Source organism: Salmo trutta, chromosome 29 (genome assembly GCF_901001165.1).
Source record: "Salmo trutta chromosome 29, fSalTru1.1, whole genome shotgun sequence".
Classification (NCBI taxonomy): Eukaryota; Metazoa; Chordata; class Actinopteri; order Salmoniformes; family Salmonidae; genus Salmo; species Salmo trutta.
The window spans coordinates 42389107-42413842 of record NC_042985.1 but is presented as its reverse complement, the minus strand read 5'-3'; the positions used below and the strand labels follow the sequence as shown (position 1 = coordinate 42413842).

General features: G+C 43.8%; 1 protein-coding gene across 1 annotated transcript in view; it reads right to left on the bottom strand.

The window, feature by feature from the left end:
* Window positions 1–680: 680 nt before the first annotated feature.
* The window catches only part of LOC115167633 (rho guanine nucleotide exchange factor 28), an 85388-nt gene continuing 61332 nt past the window's right edge, over window positions 681–24736 (bottom strand). The window contains exons 9-29 of the mRNA XM_029722233.1: window positions 24471–24627; window positions 24149–24204; window positions 19329–19380; window positions 18744–18864; window positions 18543–18667; window positions 18096–18236; window positions 17643–17893; window positions 14314–14439; window positions 13949–14066; window positions 13533–13793; window positions 13187–13263; window positions 9021–9199; window positions 8690–8778; window positions 8012–8203; window positions 7748–7876; window positions 7389–7522; window positions 6838–6885; window positions 6400–6675; window positions 4260–4511; window positions 2902–3256; window positions 681–2017 (exon numbers count right to left, since the gene is read on the bottom strand). Of these exons, the coding sequence (XP_029578093.1) occupies window positions 1821–2017; window positions 2902–3256; window positions 4260–4511; window positions 6400–6675; window positions 6838–6885; window positions 7389–7522; window positions 7748–7876; window positions 8012–8203; window positions 8690–8778; window positions 9021–9199; window positions 13187–13263; window positions 13533–13793; window positions 13949–14066; window positions 14314–14439; window positions 17643–17893; window positions 18096–18236; window positions 18543–18667; window positions 18744–18864; window positions 19329–19380; window positions 24149–24204; window positions 24471–24627 (3336 nt within the window). The 3' untranslated portion in view covers window positions 681–1820. The remainder of the gene's footprint in view (window positions 2018–2901; window positions 3257–4259; window positions 4512–6399; window positions 6676–6837; window positions 6886–7388; window positions 7523–7747; window positions 7877–8011; window positions 8204–8689; window positions 8779–9020; window positions 9200–13186; window positions 13264–13532; window positions 13794–13948; window positions 14067–14313; window positions 14440–17642; window positions 17894–18095; window positions 18237–18542; window positions 18668–18743; window positions 18865–19328; window positions 19381–24148; window positions 24205–24470; window positions 24628–24736) is intronic.

The window sequence follows — 24736 nt, the reverse complement described above, 5'->3', positions numbered from 1 at the left end:
GGCGCACTGTCCACCGTCAGAAGGAACAGGCAGACCGCCAATGCAGTGAGACCCTTGTGTACCATCCTGGAGAAAGTATCTGGCTCTCTACCAGGAACCTCCCACTTCAAGGTGGGAGGCAAGAAACTGAGCCCCCGGTTTGTGGAGCCGTTCAAGGTTCTCCGGAGGGCCAACAAGGTGATGTACAGGTTACAACTACCCAGTCACTATCATATCTCCCCCTCTTCATGTCTCCCTTCTCAGGCCTGTGGTCCCCTAGCTGATACTGTCCCCCAGTATCTGGTGGACTGGGAGGGGTATGGCCCAGAGGAGTGGTGGACATTCTGGACCCCAACATCATCTGTGATTTCCACTTTTGCCGCTCGGACCCCCCCCCCGATTCCTCGGGGTCCTCCTTCTGGTCGGCGTCATCCTGCAGCTTGAGCCGCACATCGGGGGGGGGGGGGGGGGGGGTACTGTCACATCTGCTCCTCCCCTCTGGTGCATGACGTCGTTGGAATACTAACCACCGGTCCTGGGACTCATCATTTACGCACACCTGGCACTCATCATTACGCGCACCTGTTAATCATTTATGATTCACACCTGGACTTCATTCATAATTTCCTCCCCTTTAAGTCACTCTCCTATGTTCACTCACCAGTTGGTATTATTCGTGTGTACTGGAGTGTAGCCATATGGAAATGTTTTGCTGTTTTATTAAATGTTTCAACTGCACCTGCTTCCCGACTCACAGCTCCATTATTACAGGTATACTCAGTGTATAAAGATCTATTAAGGGTCAACATCTAAATATTACTCCCAGCGTTGATCAAAGCTCAGAATGCTTATATCATTGATCTGACTGAGTTCCAATCACGCCTGCCACTTTGTGAATGAGTGGAATCATGAACAGTGGTTTTCCATTATGTACGCCTGGATTTTCCTTTTTAGCAGCACATTCTCCACTCTCTCAAACGGTTAACTCTGCCCGTTCGCGGCACATGCCGAGAGCGACATCAAATTATACTACCCCAGCTTGCAATCGGCTCAATAGGAAACTAGCGCTCCGGAATGTTGACAGTGTTTGCGAGATGCCGGACTAAAGTCAATTTAACTGTCCCGCACTCCAGCCGTGTCTACAGACATCCCCCAAACAAAAAACGATTCTCAGAGAATGAGTGCACAACTGGTAAATAGTCGCTTATAGATATGTCAGTCAGGTGGCCATCTGCTGGTGGAGATTTATTGCAGTAAGTTGAAGGGCTCTGGCTAGTTTTCCTCAGCCAGCTGGAAGGATGAAGTAAGAAGCTAATGTTAAACGGAGCCTACCTCAGCAGGAGAAAAAAAAATAAAGTTATAACTTTGCTTTATAGAGTAAGCTACTGATACAGACAGTGATGTGAGGCTAAGGCAGGCTGCAAGGCGGAAGCAGATAAGAGAGGGAGCAAGCAGAGCGGGAGGTTAGTACAGTGGTTCCTAAAGTTGGGGTCAAGGCCCAAAGTGGGGTCCCCTGAGAAAATCTGTACTAATCTTATTAAACAAGCTATGAACTTAAATGTTTCAGTATAAACATTCAAATGGCATATCTTCCCTAAAGGCCTACATTAAAATGCAAACAATACAGTACAATACAGCTAAAAATGTAATTATTTTTTGTTTAGTCGCTTCCGGTCCTCACTAAAACTCAAACCCTAGTTACAGCCCTGCATTCCCATTTTTTTGTAAAAAACATTTACACGCACACACACACAAAGGCAGATCGGGGGTACATTGATAGATGTACATAAGGCAGTTGGCACTTCTCTCCCATCACTCTTGCCCATCAGTCTTGTCATTCCTCAGAGGTACACAATGTTCTCCTCTCCCCCATCCTCCCTGTTCTTTCCATTCAAAGAGACGTAGGCCTGTGGGGTGAGGAGAGGAGTGGGGGATGCTGAGGCGGGGAAGTTCTCCTCGTACAGACCCAGGCCTGTGACCCCTGACCCCAATGAACCCAACAACCCCAGGGTCAGCCTGTCCCGAGGAGGGCTGAAATCTAACAGAAGAAAACAAGGAACATTATCGGCTGATCCCAAATCAACCCCTTGCACCTCCATCAACCTCTTCCCCCTCCCCATATGCATTTGGGTGGATCAGAAAGGACAAAATATTTGTAAGAAATATGTCATTACACCTAGCATATCACAGAACAAGGTGGGGTAACTGTTACCACATTGCTTAAACTAGGGGTTCTCAAACCTTTTCTGTCGGTGGACTCCTTTTTGTGATAGAAAATTAATCAGGGACATAATCAGAACACAACTCGAGTGAGATAAAAATAGCAAACAAGGAGTTCTACTATGACTTTGGCAGTGCACGGCCCGATGAACTAAGTCTCGGGCCCCGGAAGGAACATTTTAGGCCCGTCTCTTGACATGTGAGAGAAAAGAATTCAAGCACATTTCTTGCAATTCTACCCATTTTTTCATGGGACAGAGATATTTTTTGTTGTTGCAGTTTTAAAGCTAATATCCTGCAATTCTACACATTTCGCCATGAGGCAGAGAGAAAACTTTTAAAGCTTAAATTACAGTGCATTTATGTTTTTTTTAAAAATTTTACTGGGGGGGATACATAATTGGTGGAGTACTGTGGGTACACCAATATCCCTGTGAGCCTCCCAGGCCCTTGTTGCCCAGGTTTAAGAATATCAATTATAGATTAATAATATTACATTGTATAACATTCTTTAAATATATTCCACGTGTCCCTTGACCAGAATTAATTTAATATGTTGTTGTTAGTAATGTTCATAAAATAAATTATAACAATAAATTAAAAAATCTGTCCGCAGTACCCGCAGACCCCACTTTGAGAACCCCTGGCTTAAAATCCTCTGAGTCCACACAGATCTGCTGTCTATGACAGCATCATACTCACTGTTGTTGTTGGGCCCCTCATGTCCTGTAATGAACCTGCTCCTAAAGGGGTTGTTTGGGGAGCTTCCTGACTGGAGGTGGCTGTGCTGGTGGTGAGCATAGTGTTGGTGTGTCAGTGATTCTGTGGATGGTTTACTGTGGGCCTGGCTGAGCAGAGTGTTGAGGCTGTTATAGAGGCTGGGCCTGAGGCTCAGGTTGGGGCTATGGATGGGGCTGTGATTGGGGCTATCCTGGCTCTTTCTCAGGCCAGAGTGGAGGCTCTGGTGCTGGTTGTGGTGGAGACGATTTTGTTGGAGGGAATGGAGAAGAGCATCCTCGTTGCCGTCCAGGCTGCCTGACCGACTGTGGTTGGACACCTGAGGGGAGAGGAGGGGGAGAGGGTGGGGAGAAGAAGGTAGTTGTAAATCTCAGCAGGGCACACTCACAAACACAGACACACACAATCCTACCAACCTTACACATTAGTTCATATTTCCCATTTTTCTCTCTGTCACACTTATTCACTCACTCCTTCTCTGTCTCAACCCCCACCCCCCCTTTCCCTCCTTGTACCTTCCCCGCCCACCTAATCTTGTTCACCAGACACTTCCACCCAATGCTCGGAAGGTCTGGTGAATCAACGTGTCAATCCTGACCTTTGTTAACCCAAAGAAAGAATGTCCCAGTCCAATAGAAAAAGTCCTGATCCATAGCCATTGATTATACCAGAAGCTACAAATTAGTAATGAATCTTCAAGCTCTTCCTTTGTGGGTGTATATATCCAAACAGCATGCAGAACATCAAGGTGTCAAAAGCATGGTTTCAAAAACTAGCTAGGGAGACCCTCCCTCCTCTGATTGGTTATCGGATGGTCATGTTGTCAAAAAGCTCAGAGTCGCCGACTGCTAAGTCACTGAATGTATCCTTGTGTTTCCTGCCCCCATTGAAAATGACGGGTGACTGGTAGTTTGGTCGCTAGAAGTCTGTCCTGGTATTATCGGGCCATAATCAACCACCTCCCTCCAAACCTTCCCCCGAACATCACGTCTGATGCAATAAGGAGATTTCAGCTGTTTGAGTCCATTTTGTCATTTTTATTAGGATCATTTGTTTTCCCCCACAAAATTTACACACATTGACCGCACAGATTTGGATGTATAGCCAGCAAGGCATCTTCATTAAGTTAGCTAACTACTGTTTAGCATCTCAAATTTAAAATGCTTTTACTGTGACACACACATGTTTTCTGATTCAGAGACACGACTTGCAGGTTCAGATATTATTATTATTCAAAAATGTACTCCCACATAGGCCAGATTTGAGTCATTGTTCTTCCAGGCTTATCTGCACCAATTTGCCTTGGGAAGGTTACCACCCACCTGGTCCAGGTCCAGCGATATCATAATAGGCAGGGAGCTCTGGCGGTTGTGTCTCCAGCTCTGGAGCAGCCTGTGCTCGGCTTCCACCCTGTCCCTGTCCCTCTCCATGCTCCTCTGACCCTCCCTCAGCCTCTCTAGGTTCTGTTGGTACTCCAACAGCTGCTGCTCCAGCTCTTCCTGCTTGTGGCGCAGGCTCTCAGCCTCCAGGTGGCACTGTCGCTCACGCTGCGCCAACAGATTCACCTGCTCCCTCTATATGCAGAAGAATAGTATTGGCATCAGAGAGATGGGATGATAGCAATTTAATAAAGGCTTAAAATGAACATAATGTGCTATGACACTCTTATCTCACCCTATGTCATTCTTACAGTACCAGTCAAAAGTTTGGACACACCCACTCATTCAAGGGCTTTTCTTTATTTTTACTATGTTCAACATTGTAGAATAGTAGTGAAGACATCAAAATTATGAAATAACACATATGGAACGATGTAGCAACCAAAAAAGTGTTAAACAAATCTAAATATATTTGTGGCTCAGTTGGTAGAGCATGGTGTTTGCAATGCCAGGGTTGTGGGTTCGATTCCCACGGGGGACCAGTACAGAGAAAACATTTATGAAATGTATGCACTCACTACTGTAAGTCGCTCTGGATAAGAGCGTCTGCTAAATGACTAAAATGTAAATGTAAATATTTGAGATTCTTCAAAGTTTCAACCCTTTGCCTTGATGACAGCTTTGCACACTCTTGGCATTCTCTCAACCAGCTTCCCCTGGAATGCTTTTCCAACAGTTTTGAAGGAGTTCCCACATATGCTGAGCAATTGTTGGCTGCTTTTCCTTCACTCTGCGGTCCGACTCATCCCAAACCATCTCCATGCTTCACAGTGGGAACCACAAATGCAGAGATCATCCGTTCACCTACTCAGCTGTCCTCCGGTTACATCATTGTGCTACTCTACAGAGTGCTGTTGAGGTTACTGTAGACCTTCTTTGCAAAATAGTGTGTTTTAATCAATTGTTTGGTGACGTGAATATATTCAGTATAGTTTTATCTAAGAAGGACAACTTTTTAAATGTTTTACAATTGACGTTTTTTATGAAATTCACTGAGGAGGATGGTCCTCCCCTTCCTCCTCTGAGGAGCCTCCACTGGTTCCACCCTGTTATTGCTTTCCACCCTGTTAAAATAATATTTTGACAATACCATCAAATGTTATGCATTTTTTGGCAACTTGTAGAGATAGAAGAGGTCAACTAAACATGTAAAAATGTTGATCAAGTTCTATTGTTATTCACTCTTATTTGAAAAAGAATAGGCTGCAAATAAATCGCTGGTTCTGATAATAACATATGTCTCACTCAATAAGCACCCCCACACCATCACACCACCTCCTCCATGCTTCACAGTGGGAACCACACATGCGGAGATCATCCGTTCACCTTCTCTGCATCTCACAAAGACACGGCGGTTGGAACCAAAATTCTCAAATTTTGACTCATCCGACCAAAGGACATATTTCCACCAGTCTAATGTCCATTGCTCGTGTTTCTTGGCCCAAGCAAGTCTCTTCTTCTTATTGGTGTTCTTTAGTAGTGGTTTATTTGCAGCAATTCGACCATGAAAGCCTGATTCACGCAGTCTCCTCTTGACAGTTCATGTTGAGATGTGTCTGTTACTTGAACTCTGAAGCATTTATTTGGGCTGCATTTCTGAGGCTGGTAACTCTAATGCACTTATCCTCAGCAGCAGAGGTAACTCTGGGTCTTCCTTTCCTGTGGCGGTCCTCATGGGAGCCAGTTTAATCATAGTGCTTGATGGTTTTTGCGACTGCACTTGAAGAAACTTTCAAATTTCTTCACATTTTCCACATTGACTGACCTGTCTTAAAGTAATGATGGACTGTCATTTATTTTTGCTTATTTCAGCAGTTCTTACCATAATATGGAAAACCCTGGAATGAGAAGGTGTGTTTAAACTTTTGACTGGTACTGTATATCAGCGTTATGAGGGGCTTACATTTTGTTCTCTTTGGCCAGACCCTAAATCTCTTATCAGATTGTGCTTTGACAGTACTATGTCACCCTATGTAATTCTAAAGTCAGTGTTATGACAAGATTATGCATTGTGAGTGCTTACCTGTTGTCTCTCCCTGGCCAGACACTCTCTCTCCCAGCGCTGCTGGTCCTGTCTCAGCCTCCCCTGTAGCTTCTGAATCTCCTCCACCTCCTCTCTCCTCCTTTCCACACTCCTCCTTCCTACCTCCTCCTTTTTCTTCTCAGCACTCCGCTGTTTCTCCTGCTCCTGGGCCCCATTGCCATGGAGACAGAAGGGGGTGTGTGGGAGCGGGTGCTCTAGCTCCACTAGGAGGAGCTTTTGAACTTCATAGCAGCTGTCCTGGATGGTCACAGCTGCCTGCACACACCAATACATGGTATTTACAAATAGACGCTTTGGTGTAGGCGGATCTGAATTGATCAAAATAGGTTTAAGTAATTTGGTGATGGCTATAAGTAGCCTTCCAGGCTAAGGGATGTGTTTGGGCACTAGGATTAAAGAGAGTGTGACGTTTCTTACCTGCAGACTGTAGAGCAGCTGGGTCAGGCTCTGGACACTCTCTGCCACCTGCAGGAAAAAATATGCCATTACAAGAGGACAGAGACAAAACTATGAAATCTGTTGGCATTCCTTTGCCACATGAGCACACACACACACACACACACACACACACACACACACACACACACACACACACACACACACACACACACACACACACACACACACACACACACGCACACACACACACATACGTTATGTTCTATCCTTGTGGTGACCTAAAATTAACTTCCATTAAAAATCATATTTTCCTTAACCTCTAACCCTAAACCTAACCCCTGACATTAACCCGTAACACTAACCTAAACCCTAAAACTAAATCTAACCCTTACCCTAATTGTAAACCTAATCCTAATTGTAACCCTAACCCCTAAGCTAAAAATAGCCTTTGTCCTCATGGGGACATGAGAAATGTTCCCAAGAGGGAGAATTCTTCTTGTTTTACTATCCTTGTTGGGACATTTGGGGATTTTAGGTCCCCACAAGGGCCCACACCTATCCACACACACCTTCATTGGTGTTCCATTGGTGTCTCTTCTCCTCAGCTCGGTTATAGAGTGCCACAAGATGGTGTCTGGCCCTGCCCACTCGCCATCCGACACCAGAGAGGCCGAGCTCACACTGAGCGTGCTCAGATAGTCCACTACAGGGAGAGGACACCAAAAACAGTCCATTTAAAGAAACAGTTCATGATCGAACACTTTTGACATTCTTTCTATTTTGGGGTAAACTATTCCTTTAATGTGTGGTTGTGTCTCTCATACTCACTCTCTGTAGGCGATTCCTGGGTAATTCCATAGTCGTTGGGGGTCGTGGTTAAGGTTAGAGTTAGGGGGTTATTAGGGTTAGGGTTAGTGTATTGACTCACACTCAGTGGGTGAATCCTGGATCCTGCAATGGCTGTTGTAGCTGCAGTACTCTGGGACTCTGACAAGGGGGCTGTGGCTGGGCTCTGTGGGGGCCTCACTGGCCTGCAGGGTAGACATCAGCTTCTCCGCTACATACAAAGAGAGAGCGAGAGAGAACAAGAGAGCGAGCGAGGAAAGAGAAAAGAGATATCTCTCAAATCTCTCTCTAATATAAAAGGAGAGGATGCAGCTGTGCGTAGTGCGCCTGTGTGTGTGGTTCTCACCCTCTTTGAGTGCAGCTGTGAGTAGTGCAGTGGTCTGCGGTGGCATCTGAGCTTCAGGGTCTGGTTGGACCAGTAGGTGGTGCTGTGGCAGGGGCTCTGGCGTATGAAGGGTTAACTCTGTCAGCTCGGCATACAGCTGTAGCTTCTCCTCCAGACCACTGCAGATACGCTGGTCCTGTCTTGCCAGGGTGTCTGAAAGAACGATATAGATCATGGATCACACTCAGTTTAAAGGGAAGTCCTGTAAATTGCAACATTTAGGGACAGTTTAAATAAGATCATTTTCCGGGAAAGAACACTACTGGCATCCTGTCTGACTGACGGTTCTACCTGGCTCCCTGTTTAGTTGAATAGTTCATTTTTTCGTTCTCCTTTTTTGTTTTGTCTACTTTTCAGCCTGTTCTCTGTGAAGTACCGGAGTTCTGCAAAAAAATGTGTTGGTAAACAGCTAAATGTTTCCTCAACCTGAAATGAGTCTATTGGCCAGGAGAAAATGTAATCTATGGTAATAAAGTCAGCTGAAGTTTGTAATGGCTATTTAAAAGAAAACCCAACAATGGACTACAGTTTCTCCTGGCCCACAGACACAAAAAAAAGTTTCGAAAAACGCTACAAAGTGTCTGAAATGGGAATGGTTAAGTCCATGATGAATGTGTAGGAATGACTGATGTGTCTTACCTTGGAGTTTGTAGATCTTCTGAACTCTCAGCTCAGTGTTCCGTCTGACCTCAGTCTCAACACTTCTCTCTTCCTCCTCCTCAGGACAACTAACACACAGCACATGGGTTTAGGGACAAAATCACACACACACACACACACACACACTTCTGTTTGGCTCAGTCAGTAGAGCATGGCACTTGAAACGCCAATAGTCATGGGTTTGATTCCCGCTGGGGCCACCATTATGTAAAATGTGTGACTGTATGTTGCTTTGGATAAAAGTGTCTGCTAAATGGCTTATTATTATTATTCTATTATCAACAGACAAACACTCACACACACTCCTCACCTCTCTACGGCCCGTCGTATGTGTCTCATCCAGGCGTTCCTCTCTTCTTTCGAGGAGGTGTGAACCTCGTACATTTCAGGCCCCACTGAGGAGGCAGAGATTAGGAACATCCCTCTCTCCTCATTGGCTACCTCTCTCACAATTAGCTTCTGCAGGGGGATGACTGGGGGCTTCTGGTCCTGGAGAGGGACAGTTTAAATAAGATCATTTTCTGGGAAAGAACACTACTGGCATCCTGTCTGACTGACGGTTCTCCCTGGCTCCCTGTTTAGTTGAATAGTTCTTCGTTTTTTTGTTCTCCTTTTTTGTTTTGTCTACTTTTCAGCCTGTTCTCTGTGAAGTACCGGAGTTCTGCATTTTTGTTGTTGTTGGTAAACAGCTAAATGATGGGGCTGGAGAAATGTATACACTCTTAAATTCATAGATGGAACTATGGATGCAAGGACTGACCATCCATGAAATTAAAATAATACCAATCCCAATCCCGGTACCAATCCCAGTTTACCCCTTTAAATTGCTCTTATGCCATGTACAGTTCATTTGGAAAGTATTCAGACCCCTTTTCCACTGTGTTACTTTACAGCCTTATTTTAAAATGGATAAAATAAATGTTTTTCCTCATGAATTTACACACAATACTCCATAATGACAAAGCGAAAATAGGTGTTTAGAAATGTTTTCAAATGTATTACAGTAAAGTAAAAACAGAACTACCTTATTTCCATAAGTATTCAGACCCTTTGCTAAGAGACTCTAAATTGAGCTCAGGTGCATCCTCTTTCCATTGATCATCTTTGAGATGATTCTACAACTTGGAGTCTACCTGTGGTAAACTCTATTTATTGGACATGATTTGGAATGGCACATTCGTAGAGCTCCGAGACAGGATTGTGTCGAGGCATAGATCTGGGGAAGGGTACCAAGACATTTATGCAGCATTGAAGGTCCCCAAAAACACAGTGGCCTCCATCATTCTTAAATGGAAGAAGTTTGGAACAACTAAGACTCTTCACAGAGCTTGCTGCCCGGCCAACCTGAGCAATCGGGGGAGAAGGGCCTTTGTCAGGGAGGTGACCAAGAACCCGATGGTCACTCTGACAGAGCTCCAGAGTTCCTCCATGGAGATGGGAGAACCTTTCAGAAGGACAACCATCTCTGCAGCACTCCACCAATCAGGCCTTTATGGTAGCATGGCCAGACACAAGCCACTCCTCAGTAAAAGGCACAACAACCCACTTCGAGTTTGCCAAAAGGCACCTAAAGGACTCTTAGACCATGAGAAACAAGATTCTCTGGTCTGATGAAACCAAGATTGAACTCTTTGGCCTGAATGCCAAACATCACGTCTAGAGGACCCCTGGCACCATCCCTCCGGTGAAGCATGGTGGTGGCAGCATCATGTTGTGGGGATGTTTTTTCAGTGGCAGATCAAGACACGAGAAGCACCTCATTGGTAGGGCTACTATTCTATCAAGACATGAGGAGCACCTCATTGGTAGGGCTACTATTCTATCAAGACACGAGGAGCACCTCATTGGTAGGGCTACTATTCTATCAAGACACGAGGAGCACCTCATTGGTAGGGTTACTCTTCTATCAAGACACGAGGAGCACCTCATTGGTAGGGCTACTATTCTATCAAGACACGAGGAGCACCTCATTGGTAGGGCTACTATTCTATCAAGACACGAGGAGCACCTCATTGGTAGGGCTACTAATCTATCAAGACACGAGGAGCACCTCATTGGTAGGGCTAATATTCCATCAAGACACGAGGAGCACATGACATGCTCCTTTGCACCCCAGTATCTCAACTTGCACCTTCATCTTCTGCACATTCTACCATTCCAGTGTTTAGTTGCTATATTGTAATTACTTTGCCACCATGGCCTATTTATTGCCTTACCTCTCTTATCCTACCTCATTTGCACATGCTGTATATAGATTTTATGTTTGTTTATTTCATGTGTAACTCTGTGTTGTTATATGTGTCGAACTGCTTTGCTTTATCTTGGCCAGGTCGCAATTGTTAAATGAGAACTTGTTCTCAACTGGCCGACCTGGTTAAATAAAGGTGAAATAAAATCAAATAAAAAGGACAGCTGGAGCACCTGATTGGCTAAGCATGAATAGTCATTGAAAATGGTGAGAAAGATATCCTAATACAGTGCCATTTTCAGAGAGATGAAAATGATGGTCAATATAGCTATTATGTCATCAATTGTAGTCACATTAAGATTGTAAGGAAAAATGCAGTGGTTACGCAACATTGCGATGTTGACGCATGTTCATTTCCATAAATTTCAAACCTATAGCATTAACTATTCAAATTGACACAAACATGAATTGATGTCTGACATTTGTTGAAAGTAACGAGTATTACAAACCAGGAACATGGAGATAAGACAGATATTGTAAACTTCTCGCCAGATGTTACTTCCGTCCCAGGGCTGTGTTACGTCCGTCTTAGGGCTGTGTTACGTCCGTCCCAGGGCTGTGTTACGTCCGTCCCAGGGCTGTGTTACTTCCGTCCCAGGGCTGTGTTACTTCCGTCCCAGGGCTGTGTTACTTCCGTCCCAAGGCTGTGTTTCTTGCGTCCCAGGGCTGTGTTACTTCCGTCCCAAGGCTGTGTTTCTTGCGTCCCAGGGCTGTGTTACTTCCGTCCCAAGGCTGTGTTACTTCCGTCCCAAGGCTGTGTTACTTCCGTCCCAAGGCTGTGTTACTTCCGTTCCAAGGCTGTGTTACTCTAGCTCCGCCAGCAGGTACAAAAGTAACGTTGCGGAAGTTCTGTTCTCTGTCAATTAATTCCACGACATGATCACTAGCAAACCAATGCAAGTCTTATCTGCAATTAGGAATGTCTCATGCCAAATCAAAAATTACAGTAAGTGATCATCGAACTGTCTTGTTAACCTTTCGGTTACTGGACCAATGCTCTAACCACTAGGCTACCTGCCACCCCAATTACAGTAAGTTATTAGAGAACTGGTCTTGCTGGTCTAGTAAACAAAATGAATGGAGCAAAGTACAGAGACATGAACCCGATCGAACATCTTTGGAGAGACCTGTAGAGTAGTACACAGCGTTGTTCCAGATCTTCAGTTTCTTGGAAATTTCTCGCATGGAATAGCCTTCATTTCTCAGAACAAGAATAGACTGACGAGTTTCAGAAGAAAGTTATTTGTTTCTGGCCATTTTGAGCCTGTAATCGAACACACAAATGCTGATGCTCTAGATACTCAACTAGTCTAAAGAAGGCCAGTTTTATTGCTTGTTTAATCAGAACAACAATTTTCAGCTGTGCTAACATATTTGCAAAAGGGTTTTCTAATGATCAATTAGCCTTTTAAAATGATAAAGTTGGATTAGCTAACACAACGTGCCATTGGAACACAGGAGTGATGGTTGCTGATAATGGGCCTCTGTACGGCTATGTAGATATTCCATTTTTAAAAAAATCTGCCGTTTCCAGCTACAATAGTCATTTACAACATTATCAATGTCTACACTTTATTTCTGATCAATTTGATGTTATTTTAATGGACACATGTTTTAGTTTTTCTTTCAAAAACAAGGTCATTTCTAAGTGACCGCAAACTTTTGAACGGTAATGTAAGTGTCGAGACGGTGTGTTAAATCCCTGACGAAGCCAATGTATCCCATTGAATCCATTTCAGCCATTACAGGGATGTGTTTGAGAGGTCATTACAAACATTGATGGGAAAAATCGACAGGCACAAGCAAAAGTATGAAAGAGTCGCAGGAGTAAAATGGAAGCGATCAATCCAGTGAGATTTAAGTTACAAGTGTATTTTGCACCCCTCAAACACAGGAAATAGATGGCTAAAAAAGACAGACCCTCAGGTGGGCGGGGCATGCGCGATGCTAGTTAGAGGTAGTTTCACGAGCCAATCATGCTAGCATGCTAGCTGTCCCCATATACTTCCAGTCATTGTGCTAACAGTAATGAGTTCATCTGACTCCGGGGAAGTAGACAAAGGGCTTGATTGCCAAAATCCCGAAGCATCCCTTTAACAAATGCTTTTTCTTACTTTTTGGGGGATTTTTTTCTTCCTTTTAGGTATGTAATGTAATTGCAGATAAGGCACGAAGTAATGAAATAATGATTGGAGTGTAATGTAACGAGATTGACCAAACCGGCATACCACGGCAGCAAATATGAGTCTCTGGTCCTTCTCCTGCAGGAACACCAGGACATCAGTCAGCAGCAGAGCCAGGGTGTCTGCAGAGAGAGTGGGTGAGGGAGAGTGTTAGAATAGACACTGTTGTGGCCTAGGTTGGTGCAGCAGAATAAGCCACTGCCTCTGAAATGCATTCCGCTGCAGCATGGGTTCGAATTCGGCCCACTGCTATTTCAGAAACTCTCTCCTCTATATTTCCACTTTATCTATCCTATCATATAAAAGGAGTGGGACTGCCACATTCCTTTAAAAAAAAAGAACAGAAAAAAGAAATACTGTTATACACACACACACACTGACCTCACCCTACCTTTCAGTCGTCCCGTAGCAGTTTTCCAGTAGACAAGTCCTTTGTGCTGTAGCGCCCTCTGTTGGTGTTTTCCTAGCAGGTCGTCCTTGCGGAACACCTCGCCGCTCTTCAGCTTGGCCAGGCTCTTGTTCTCCACACGACTCAACACCTCCTGCAGCTCCTGGGCTTTCTCGTACTCACTCACACTCATGTCCACTGCAGTGATGATGTCACGCACATGAGTGAGTGCCCGCGACAGCTCAGTGTGCTCCTCACTGCCCTCTGGAGGTAGAAGGAACAAAACGCTTCAATTCAGCGGCTATATACGATCTATACTGGCATATTTGACAAAGTTTCATTGTATAGTTGTATACATAGTGCAAATAAGCACATACTTTCTCTCTCCCTCCCTCCCTCTCCCCCTCTTTGTAACTGACCGGGTGTATAGTGCAGTATCCTTTCCAGTAGTACAGGGTACTTGGTGATGCGCTGAGTCACTAACAGGATGAACTCTGGCACCTCCCTTCTTCTGACCAGAGAGTTGTTACTCTGTTGCTGAAGAAGAGACAACAACTGGTGTGTGTTGAGTGAAAGATATCGTCATTTTAAAGAGGAGCAGTTGCCAAACAACTTTTCCGGTTAAAAACAGCCTCAGTGGCATCGGTAGTCATAAGAAAAGTGTAATAACACACACAAAACCAAGATACAATCATCCTGTTCAGTTCCTCCTTATTAAGGACATTATTGACCAAACATAAAAACCAAGTTGGACTAAAAAAGAAAGCTTCCATCAGAAACATACTTTGACAAACACCTGGAACTTCTTGTTCTGCTGCTGCAGCTCTTTGAAGACTTTGACAGCCTCCGTGTGGTGACTACAAAACTCTCCGTACACTTGCTTCATCTTCACAGCATTGTCTTCTGAGAACTAACAACAGAAATAGGGAATATGAATAGGCCTTGAGTTGTCCAGAAGTGTGTAAATGTGGTGTTTGTATGAGTGTTCACAGTGAATGCGCATGTGTGATTAATAAGCATACAGTGGGGAGAACAAGTATTTGATACACTGCCGATTTTGCAGGTTTTCCTACTTACAAACCATGTAGAGGTCTGTAATTTTTATCATAGGTACACTTCAACTGTGAGAGACGGAAAATCACATTGTATGATTTTTAAGTAATTCATTTGCATTTTATTGCATGACATAAGTATTTGATACATCAGAAAAGCAGAACTTAATATTTGGTACAGAAACCTTTGTTTGCAATTACAGAGATCATACGTTTCCTGTAGTTCTTGACCAGGTTTGCACACACTGCAGCAGGGATTTTGGCCCACTCCTCCATACAGACCTTCTCCAGATCCTTCAGGTTTCGGGGCTGTCGCTGGGCAATACGGACTTTCAGCTCCCTCCAAAGATTTTCTATTGGGTTCAGGTCTGGAGACTGGCTAGGCCACTCCAGGACCTTGAGATGCTTCTTACGGAGCCACTACTTAGTTGCCCTGGCTGTGTGTTTCGGGTCGTTGTCATGCTGGAAGACCCAGCCACGACCCATCTTCAATGCTCTTACTGAGGGAAGGAGGTTGTTGACCAAGATCTCGCGATACATGGCTCCATCCATCCTCTCCTCAATATGGTGCAGTCGTCCTGTCCCCTTTTCAGAAAAGCATCCCCAAAGAATGATGTTTCCACCTCCATGCTTCACGGTTGGGATGGTGATCTTTGGGTTGTACTCATCCTTCTTCTTCCTCCAAACACGGCGAGTGGAGTTTAGACCAAAAAGCTCTATTTTTGTCTCATCAGACCACATGACCTTCTCCCATTCCTCCTCTGGATCATCCAGATGGTCATTGGCAAACTTCAGACAGGCCTGGACATGCACTGGCTTGAGCAGGGGGACCTTGCGTGCGCTGCAGGATTTTAATCCATGACGGCGTAGTGTGTTACTAATGGTTTTCTTTGAGACTGTGGTCCCAGCTCTCTTTAGGTCATTGACCAGGTCTTGCCGTGTAGTTCTGGGCTGATCCCTCACCTTCCTCATGATCATTGATGCCCCACGAGGTGAGATCTTGCATGGAGCACCAGACCGAGGGTGATTGACCGTCATCTTGAACTTCTTCCATTTTCTAATAATTGTGCCAACAGTTGTTGCCTTCTCACCAAGCTGCTTGCCTATTGTCCTGTAGCCCATCCCAGCCTTGTGCAGGTCTACAATTTTATCCCTGATGTCCTTACACAGCTCTCTAGTCTTGACCATTGTGGAGAGGTTGGAGTCTGTTTGATTGAGTGTGTGGACAGGTGTCTTTTGTACAGGTAACGAGTTCAAACAGGTGCAGTTAATACAGGTAATGAGTGGAGAACAGGAGGGCTTCTTAGCCTGTTTGGGATAGGGGGCAGTATTGAGAATTTTGGAAAAAATATGTGCCCATTTTTAACTGCCTCCTACACCAACTCAGAAGCTAGAATATGCATATTATTGTTCAGGTTTGGATAGAAAACACTCTGAATTTTCTAAAACTGTTTGAATGGTGTCTGTGAGTATAACAGAACTCCTATGGCAGGCAAAAACCTGACAAGGTTTCAAGCAGGAAGTACCCTGTCTGACAAGGAGTCGTGCGTCTTGCATCTGTTTATTGAAAAGTAAGGATCTTAGCTGTAACGTGACAATTCCCAGGGCTCCGATAGGCTCTCAGAACCCGGGAAATAACTGAAGGTTGACGAGGGAGCCTCAGGCTGAAACACATTATCGGCTTTGGTAAGTGGCGGCTCAGAGGACCTTTGAATGAGGCGCGTGCACGACTCGCTCCGGAGGAGAAATTTAATTCGGCTGTTTAGGCTCAATGCATATTCCCGGTCGGAATATTATCACTTATCTACGAGATAAATGGCATAAAAATTGGTTTTAAACAGCGGTTGACATGCTTCGAAGTACGGTAATGGAATATTTAGACATTTTTGTCACACCAATGCGCCATGCGTGACAACGTGATGAAGCATTCTGATAGTGTCTAGAACTCACGAACAAAACGTCGCTGTTTGGATATAACGATGGATTATTTGGGACCAAACCAACATTTGTTATTGAAGTAGAAGTCCTGGCAGTGTATTCTGACGAAGAACAAGCAAGGTAAGAACATTTTTCTTATAGGAAATGTGATTTTGGTGGAGGCTGACCTGGGTGGGTGTCTAAATAGCTAGCCCTGTGATGCCGGGCTATGTACTTAGATTATTGCAAAATGTGCTTCATCCGAAAAGCTATTTTAAAATCGGACATATCGAGTGCATAGAGGAGTAATGTATCTATAATTCTTAAAATAATTGTTATGCTTTTTGTGAACGTTTATCGTGAGTAATTTAGCAAACTGTTAGTAAATTCCCCGGAAATTTGCGGGGGTTATGCTTTTTCTGAACGTCACATGCTAATGTAAAAAGCTGTTTTTTGATATAAATATGAACTTGATTGAACAGACATGCATGTATTGTATAACACAATGTCCTAGGTGTGTCATCTGATGAAGATCATAAAAGGTTAGTGCTGCATTTAGCTGTGGTTTGGGTTTATGTGACATGATATGCTAGCTTGAAAAATGGGTGTCTGATTATTTCTGGCTGGGCACTCTGCTGACATAATCTAATGTTTTGCTTTCGTTGTAAAGCCTTTTTGAAATCGGACAGTGGGGTTAGATTAACGAGATTCTTGTCTTTAAATAGCTGTAAAATAGTCATATGTTTGAGAAATTGAAGTAATAGTATTTCTAACGATTCAAAAATCGCGCCACTGGATTTCAGTGGCTGTTACGTAGGTGGGACGAGTTCGTCCCACATGCGCCAGAGAGGTTAAAGAAAAACTAACAGGTCTGTGAGAACCGGAGTTCTTACTGGTTGGTAGGTGATCAAATACTTATGTCATGCAATAAAATGCAAATTAATTACTTAAAAATCATACAATGAGATTTTCTGGATTTTTGTAGATACCGTCTCTCACAGTTGAAGTGTACCTATGACAAAAATTACAGACCTCTACATGCTTTGTAAGTAGGAAAACCTGCAAAATCGGCAGTGTATCAAATACTTGTTCTCCCCACTGTACATGCATGTGCTTGCATCTGTTGTTGTGTGTGCGTGTCAACCTGTTGCAACAGTATATCCCCTATACTGTGGATGCAGTAGTTGTGTGGGTGTCCGGGCTGGGCTGAAGCGTATCGCCGCTCCTGTAGAGATCCGAAGAGATTCCTGTGGAAGAGCAGGAGAGGATCCAGACAGGGAAAGATGCGAGCCACACACTCCCAGTCCAGTTGGAGCTCATCCAGCATCCCTCGACGAAACACCTCGGACATCACCGTCAGTGTCTGGATGTGGTGCAACTCTGTCTGCATCAGCTCTACACGGGGAGAGAGAGAGAGACAGAGGATTATGTATAAATGCTTGTGCACGCACACACGCACACACATGCGCACACACACACACCAACACACTGTAGATATGAGACACTGAAATGTGTTTCCATTCCTTTGTCATGGGTACATGACCATTGTACGTACACACACTCTCACACATGCACACACACACACACACTAACATACCGTAGATGACATGCTGACGTTTGACGGTGTGTTTGTCGTGTTTTCTACAGAACTCAGTTGTGACGGCCAGACTCCAGGACTCCACCTCAAACCCCAACAGGTCAGCCGATAGGTCGCTGAGCAGGGGGGTGTCGACCGACTCTGATGGAGAGGGGGCAAAGGTCAAATTATTAGGAAAGGCACTGCAATAGACTAGCGTCCTGTCCAGGGGTGTATTTGTGCTTTCAGCTGCCTCACACTATAGAAACAGGAGATGGAACAGAAACAGCTCCTACCCTATGGGCCATTCTGGCTTGGACAAGGCTCCATCTGATAAACTTAACACACACATCTGCTGTTGAATCTTGTCTGTTTTGTATGTTTACAGTATGTGTTGATGATGTACTTTAACAGGTCTGGTCCTTCTAATACCCTGGTGTTGTGCAGTTGTACAGTTCAAGCCATTACCCTGTGTGGTGAGATGGTGGTCTATGGATGGGGCGGTCCCTGTGACCTGTACCCCCTCTTCATTAAGGGAGCAGCTGTTCCACACGTCACTGGCCACACTGACCCCCACAGCATCCCTCAGTCTCCTAGAGAGAGCGAGACAGGATCTATTAGTGAAGCTGGAGAGACCTGTGGAGTGTGTGTGTGTGTGTGTGTACTCACCTGTCTGTAGATTCAGAGGGGCTCTTAGATAGGGGAGCAGTCATATATTTTCTGCCTCGGGGCAGCATGGTGAGGAGGGAGGAGGAAGAGGTGAGGGAGGCAGGGGAACCCTCCCTCATCACTGAGTATGAGGGGGGACAGGAGAGAGAGGGGGGGGAGAGGGAACATGTCAAAAAGGACAACATTCATCCAGCTCCATTAGACTTGTATATAACAACAACAATTCTACTAATTGTGTTTCAAATGATCAAAACTGAGAATGTCACCTGATCTGACCTTGACTTCTTAACTTGACCTCTGTGTCACAAACACCCATAACAGGGACAAAGCTTCACACTGTAGTTATAGCGCAATGGCGCATTCATTCATTCTGTGAGAAATGCTCAATGTCCTCACACTGCAGGCACACGCACACACACACCTGGCCCCCATTAAACTTTAACACATTAACAGAGAAGAGGAGGGAGGAAGGGGGGAGGGAGGGAGAAGGAATACCTAACTTACTCGGCAGGAGAGATGAAGGAGAAGAGTAGGAGGATGTTGATGAATGGAGATAGTAGAGGAGAGGAGGAATGGCAAACTTACTGTGTGGGAGAGATTTGGTCTTTAACATTGCCACATTCTTCTCCAGAGGCCTCTGAGGACGGGATAATCAAATCAAGATTTATTAGTAGCACTTACTTAGTAGTTCATTATCAGTACATCTACTAGCCTTCTCTAATTTGCACATGAGATTGACTTAACAGTATGGCGGTGGTCCCGATAAATCTGTAGTTTGTCATATGCAGTGGCGACGCATCATTCAGGGCAGGTGGGGCATGTTATTTTGCCATCAGTTTGCAAACAATACAAAAAAATAAAAAATCATTGAGTTAATAAAGCCGGTACACAAACTAGGTCTTTTTTTTGCTTTCATGAGTAAGGCAGCTTCAAAATGCAGGTTTTTCAGCCTAGCTCAGTGCTTTCTGTGTTGGTGGGGCAGCCAGTGGAAAATACGGAGCGTAGGGGTTGGTAAAGGAAGAACCCCATGAAATGGACAAAAATGAATGGCATCTTATTGGCATTGGGCCAACCATACACACAATCGCAAATAACACTCAATTGGGTGGCAGTTGGTCAAAAACATATTGCAAGTGTGTCACGCCCTGACCATAGAGAGCCCTTGGTTCTCTATGGTATAGTAGGTCAGGGTGTGACTGGGGGGGTTCTATGTTGTTTATTTCTATGTTGGTGTGCTTGGTATGGTTCCCAATCAGAGGCAGCTGTTTAGCGTTGTCTCTGATTGGGGATCATATTTAGGCAGCCATTTCCCCACTGTGTTTTGTGGGATCTTGTTTTTGTGTATGTGCCTGTTTGCACTTCACTGTCTTCACATTTCGTTTGATCATTTATTGTTTTTGTATTTTGCTGTAGTTTCACGTTATAATAAAGATGTGGAACGCTACTCACGCTGTGCCTTGGTCCAATCATTACGACGAACGTGACAAAGTGGAACATGTCAAATGCCAGGTGTTATAAACCAAAAATACAAAAGGTGGCGAGCGCGCTCCACCATAGGATTTCATTTATGAAATGGTCAGAAAGTCAGGTCTGAAACGTGAAATCTTAAAAAAAAAAGTTTTTATTTTACCTTGTAAAACGTGTGTTTGGACCATTTTTAAAAAATAAATGTACATTTTTTTGTCAATTATGCACACACTACCGGTCAAAAGTTTTAAGAACACCTACTCATTCAAGGGATTTTCTTTCTTTTTACTATTTTATACATTGTAGAATATTAGTGAAGGCATCAAAACCATGAAATAACACATGGAATCATGTAGTAACCCAAAAAAGTGTTAAACAAATCTAAATATATTTCATATTTAAGATTCTTCAAATAACCACCCTTTGCCTTGATGACAGCTTTGCACACTCTTGGCATTCTTTCAACCAGCTTCATGAGGTAGTCACCTGGAATGCATTTCAATTAACAGGTGTGCCTTCTTAAAAGTTAATTTGTGGAATTTCTTTCCTTCTTAATGCATTTGAGACAATCAGTTGTGTTGTGACAAGGTAGGGGTGGTATACAGAAGATAGCCCTATTTGGTAAAATACCAAGTCCATATTATGGCAAGAACAGCTCAAATAAGCAAAGATTTACAACAGTCTATCATTACTTTAAGACATGAATGTCAGTCAATACGGAACATTTCAAGAACTTTTCAAGTTTCTTCAAGTGCAGTCGCAAAAACCATCAAGCGCTACAATGACACTGGCTCAAGCCACATGAATGGAAGACCCAGAGTTACCTAAGTTCATTAGAGTTACCAGCCTCAGAAATTGCAGCCCAAATAAGTGCTTCACAGAGTTCAAGTAAGAGACACATCTCAACATCAACTGTTCAGAGACCATGTGAATCAGGCCTTTGTGGTTGAATTGCTGCAAAGAAACCATTATGAAAGAACACCAATAATAAGAAGAGACTTGCTTGGGCCAAGAAACATGGGCAATGGTCTGGAGTCCAAATTGGAGATTTTTGGCTCCAACTGCCGTGTCTCGGTGTGGGTGAAGGGATGACCTCCGCATGTGTGGTTCCCACCGTAAAGCATGGAGGCTTTGTTATGGTGTGGGGGTGCTTTGCTGGTGACACCGTCTGTGATTTATTTAGAATTCAAAGCAGACTTAACCAGCATGGCTACCACAGCATTCTGCAGCAATACGCCATCCCATCTGGTTTGGGCTTAGTGGGACTGTCATTTGTTTTTCAACAGGACAATGACCCAACACACTTCCAGGCTGTGTAAGGGCTATTTTACTAAGAAGGAGAGTGATGGAGTGCTGCATCAGATGACCTGGACTCCACAATCCCCCGACTTGAGATGGTTTGGGATGAGTCGGACCGCAGAGTGAAGGAAAAGCATTCCAGGTGAAGCTGGTTGAAAGAATGCCAAGTGTGTGGAAAGCTGTCATCAAGCCAATGGTGGCTATTTGAAGAATCTCAAATATAAAATATATTTTGATTTGTTTAACACTTTGTTAGTCACTACATGATTCCATATGTGTTATTTCATAGTTTTGATGTCTTCACTACTTTTCTACGACGTAGAAAATAGTAAAAATAAAGAAAAACCCTTGAATGGGTAGGTGTTCAAACATTTTTGATCAGTAGTGTTTGATTACATTTTAGAGAAATGTAATCATCGAATAATGTAAGAGCTTTCATTGTCTGCTTATATCCCCCTTTATTTATCCCACTGTAAGAACGGCCCATGTTCTAAATTCTGTCGCTGTACAAGTTCTGAACAAATAGTTATATTGACTATATCCGTCCTAGCTCTCTCATTAATGTTTTAATCGAAATGACAGATTGCCTCTTATTGTCACGGATCCCTCCGGAACTTTCATCACGCACACCTGCCCCTATTCCCACTTTATCTTGGCTAGGTCGCAGTTGTAAATGAGAACTTGTTCTCAACTAGCTTACCTGGTTAAATAAAGGTGAAATAAAAAATAAAAATAAAAATGTGTATTTGTATATATGTGCCCTTTGGTTTCCATGGTCTTGTTGATTATTGTTCCCATGTCCATTGGTCATGTGAGTACCTATGCGTTGGTGCAGCTGTTATGCTGCGTGCTTTATATATTGTGTATTACGGGTATCGTCCCGTGTCGTTCAACGAGGTTTACCCTCGCTATTTTGTGTTTTGTATACATGTTTGTTTTGAGTGCATTAAAAACCCCTATTGTGTATTCCTGTGCCTGTCTCCAAATCCTTTATATCAACGTGACAGAATAATCGACCATTGAGGGAGACAGAGGGAATGGCCGGTCCGACAACGCTGCGACTGGTCTGTCCGGCGCCTGCCGTAACTCCGGCACCTGCTACTGGTCCGTCCAACGGCGCCACAACTTAGGCAGCAGCAACTGGCCAGTCCGACAACGTCGCAACTTCGGCAGCTGCATCGTGTCCTGATCGACCCGCACTGCGATCCTGCGATCCTGCGATCGTCGTCGAGGCCGGTGTCATTGAGCTACTGGTGTAGCGTGTCGGGAGGGGGGGTACTGTCACGGATCCCTCCCGGAACTTTCATCATGCACACCTGTCACATATTCCCACTGATTAGTATTTGTATTTAAGTACCCTTTGGTTTCCATGGTCTTGTCGATTATTGTTCCCATGTCCGTTGGTCGTGTGAGTACCTATGCGTTGGTGCAGCTGTTATATAAATCTTCGGGATCGGTGTCCCTTCCACGGGACGGTTGAGCTAATGTAGGCTAATGCGAATAGCATGAGGTTGTATGTCACAAGAACATTTCCCAGGACATAGACATATCTGATATTGCCAGAAAAATTTAATTCTTGTTAATCTAACTGCATTGTCCAATTTACAGTAGCTATTACAGTGAAAGAATACCATGCTATTGTTTGAGGAGAGTGCATTTAAGAACATGAAAAGTTATTAATAAACAAATTAGGCACATTTGGGCAGTCCTGACACAAAATTTTGAGCAGAAATGCAATGGTTCATTGGATCAGTCTAAAACTTTGCACATACATTGATGCCATCTGGTGGCCAAAATCTAAATTGCCCCTGGCTGGAATAATACATTATGGCCTTTCTCTTGCATTTCAAAGATGGTGGTACAAAAAAACACAAAAGAACGGTTGTTTTTTTCTTTGTATTATCTTTTACCAGATCTATTGTGTTATATTCTTCTACATTCCTTTCACATTTCCATAAACTTCAAAGTGTTTCCTTTCAAATGGTATCACGAATATGCATATCCTTGCTTCAGGGCCTTAGATTTGGGTATGTCATTTTAGGTGAAAATTGAAAAAAAGGGGCTAATCCTTTAAGAGGTTTTAAGCAAATCAGCCATATCAGCTATGTTTTTTTAAAGGCAGTAAATTAGGCTGAATGAACTGTTTCGCTGCTAGACAAGGCTTCGCTGTTAGCCAGGTGTAGCAGTGGACAGCTCTATGTAGGCCCTCCAACTCTTAATTACAAATTGGAAACTCGGGTAAGATCTGAGTACTCCAACTTCTCCGACATGCTGAACTCTGATATCACCTACCAAGGAAATTACCGTTGATGACATAATTTTTTCGGCAGTTAATTATAAACAACAATATTTTATTAATCAAAAACAGCTATTTACATAAATATGTTTTAGAACACTATAATTTGTTTGTTTGCGAGCATGTTAGCCGTAATTCCGGTTTATGGTTGAAGTAACTAGTCAGGTGTTAGTCAATTGTCATTCTCTCTGAATTCAAAGCACATGAATGCAAACAACTAAACTGCTCTGAGTTTAGAAGTTGTATTTCCGAACACATGGCATGAATGTAGCATTAGTTCTCAGTGATATACAGTACTCATGGGGTCAAAGGTGAAATAATATGTTCAGTAGATGACCCATACCTTCCAACAGGCTGCAGCCGAGTCATGACAGCCCTTATGGACACTCCTCGAGCAGTCTAGGGAGGAAGTGACATTTTATGACTTTCACTCAGTATGTTAATTGTCACAGTGATCAGATACTAGTGTTCAGCAGAGACAATTGTGCACAGAGTTTGACCAAACTATCCTCCATGTTAGCATTAAAGATTATATAAATAAATTCTAATTAGCAATCTTATTGGATTGGAATTGCTATCAAATTGCCTTGTTATTAGACATGACCAAAGACCTGAGCAATGGTCCCCTACAGGGAATAGAGAGCGACAAAAAGTACAGTACTCACTGGTACACTGCAGCAACTCTTTCTCAGGGACAGGCTTGTCACAGGCCACATATACAGACAGCCCAGAGGGTGCCGAGGGAGAGACTGGCACAAACTGGTGTAGTACGTTAGTTGCTCCTGTCTTCTCCTTTCCAGTCTTCTCTTTTCCCTCCTTCACCTGCAGTGCAGAAAGCCACAGAGAAGCCAAAGCCATGGGTGGGGGGTGTTTTATTTGATGTACCAGTGAGGAAGAGAGAGAGCTTGAGAGAGAGAGATTAAGGCACAGT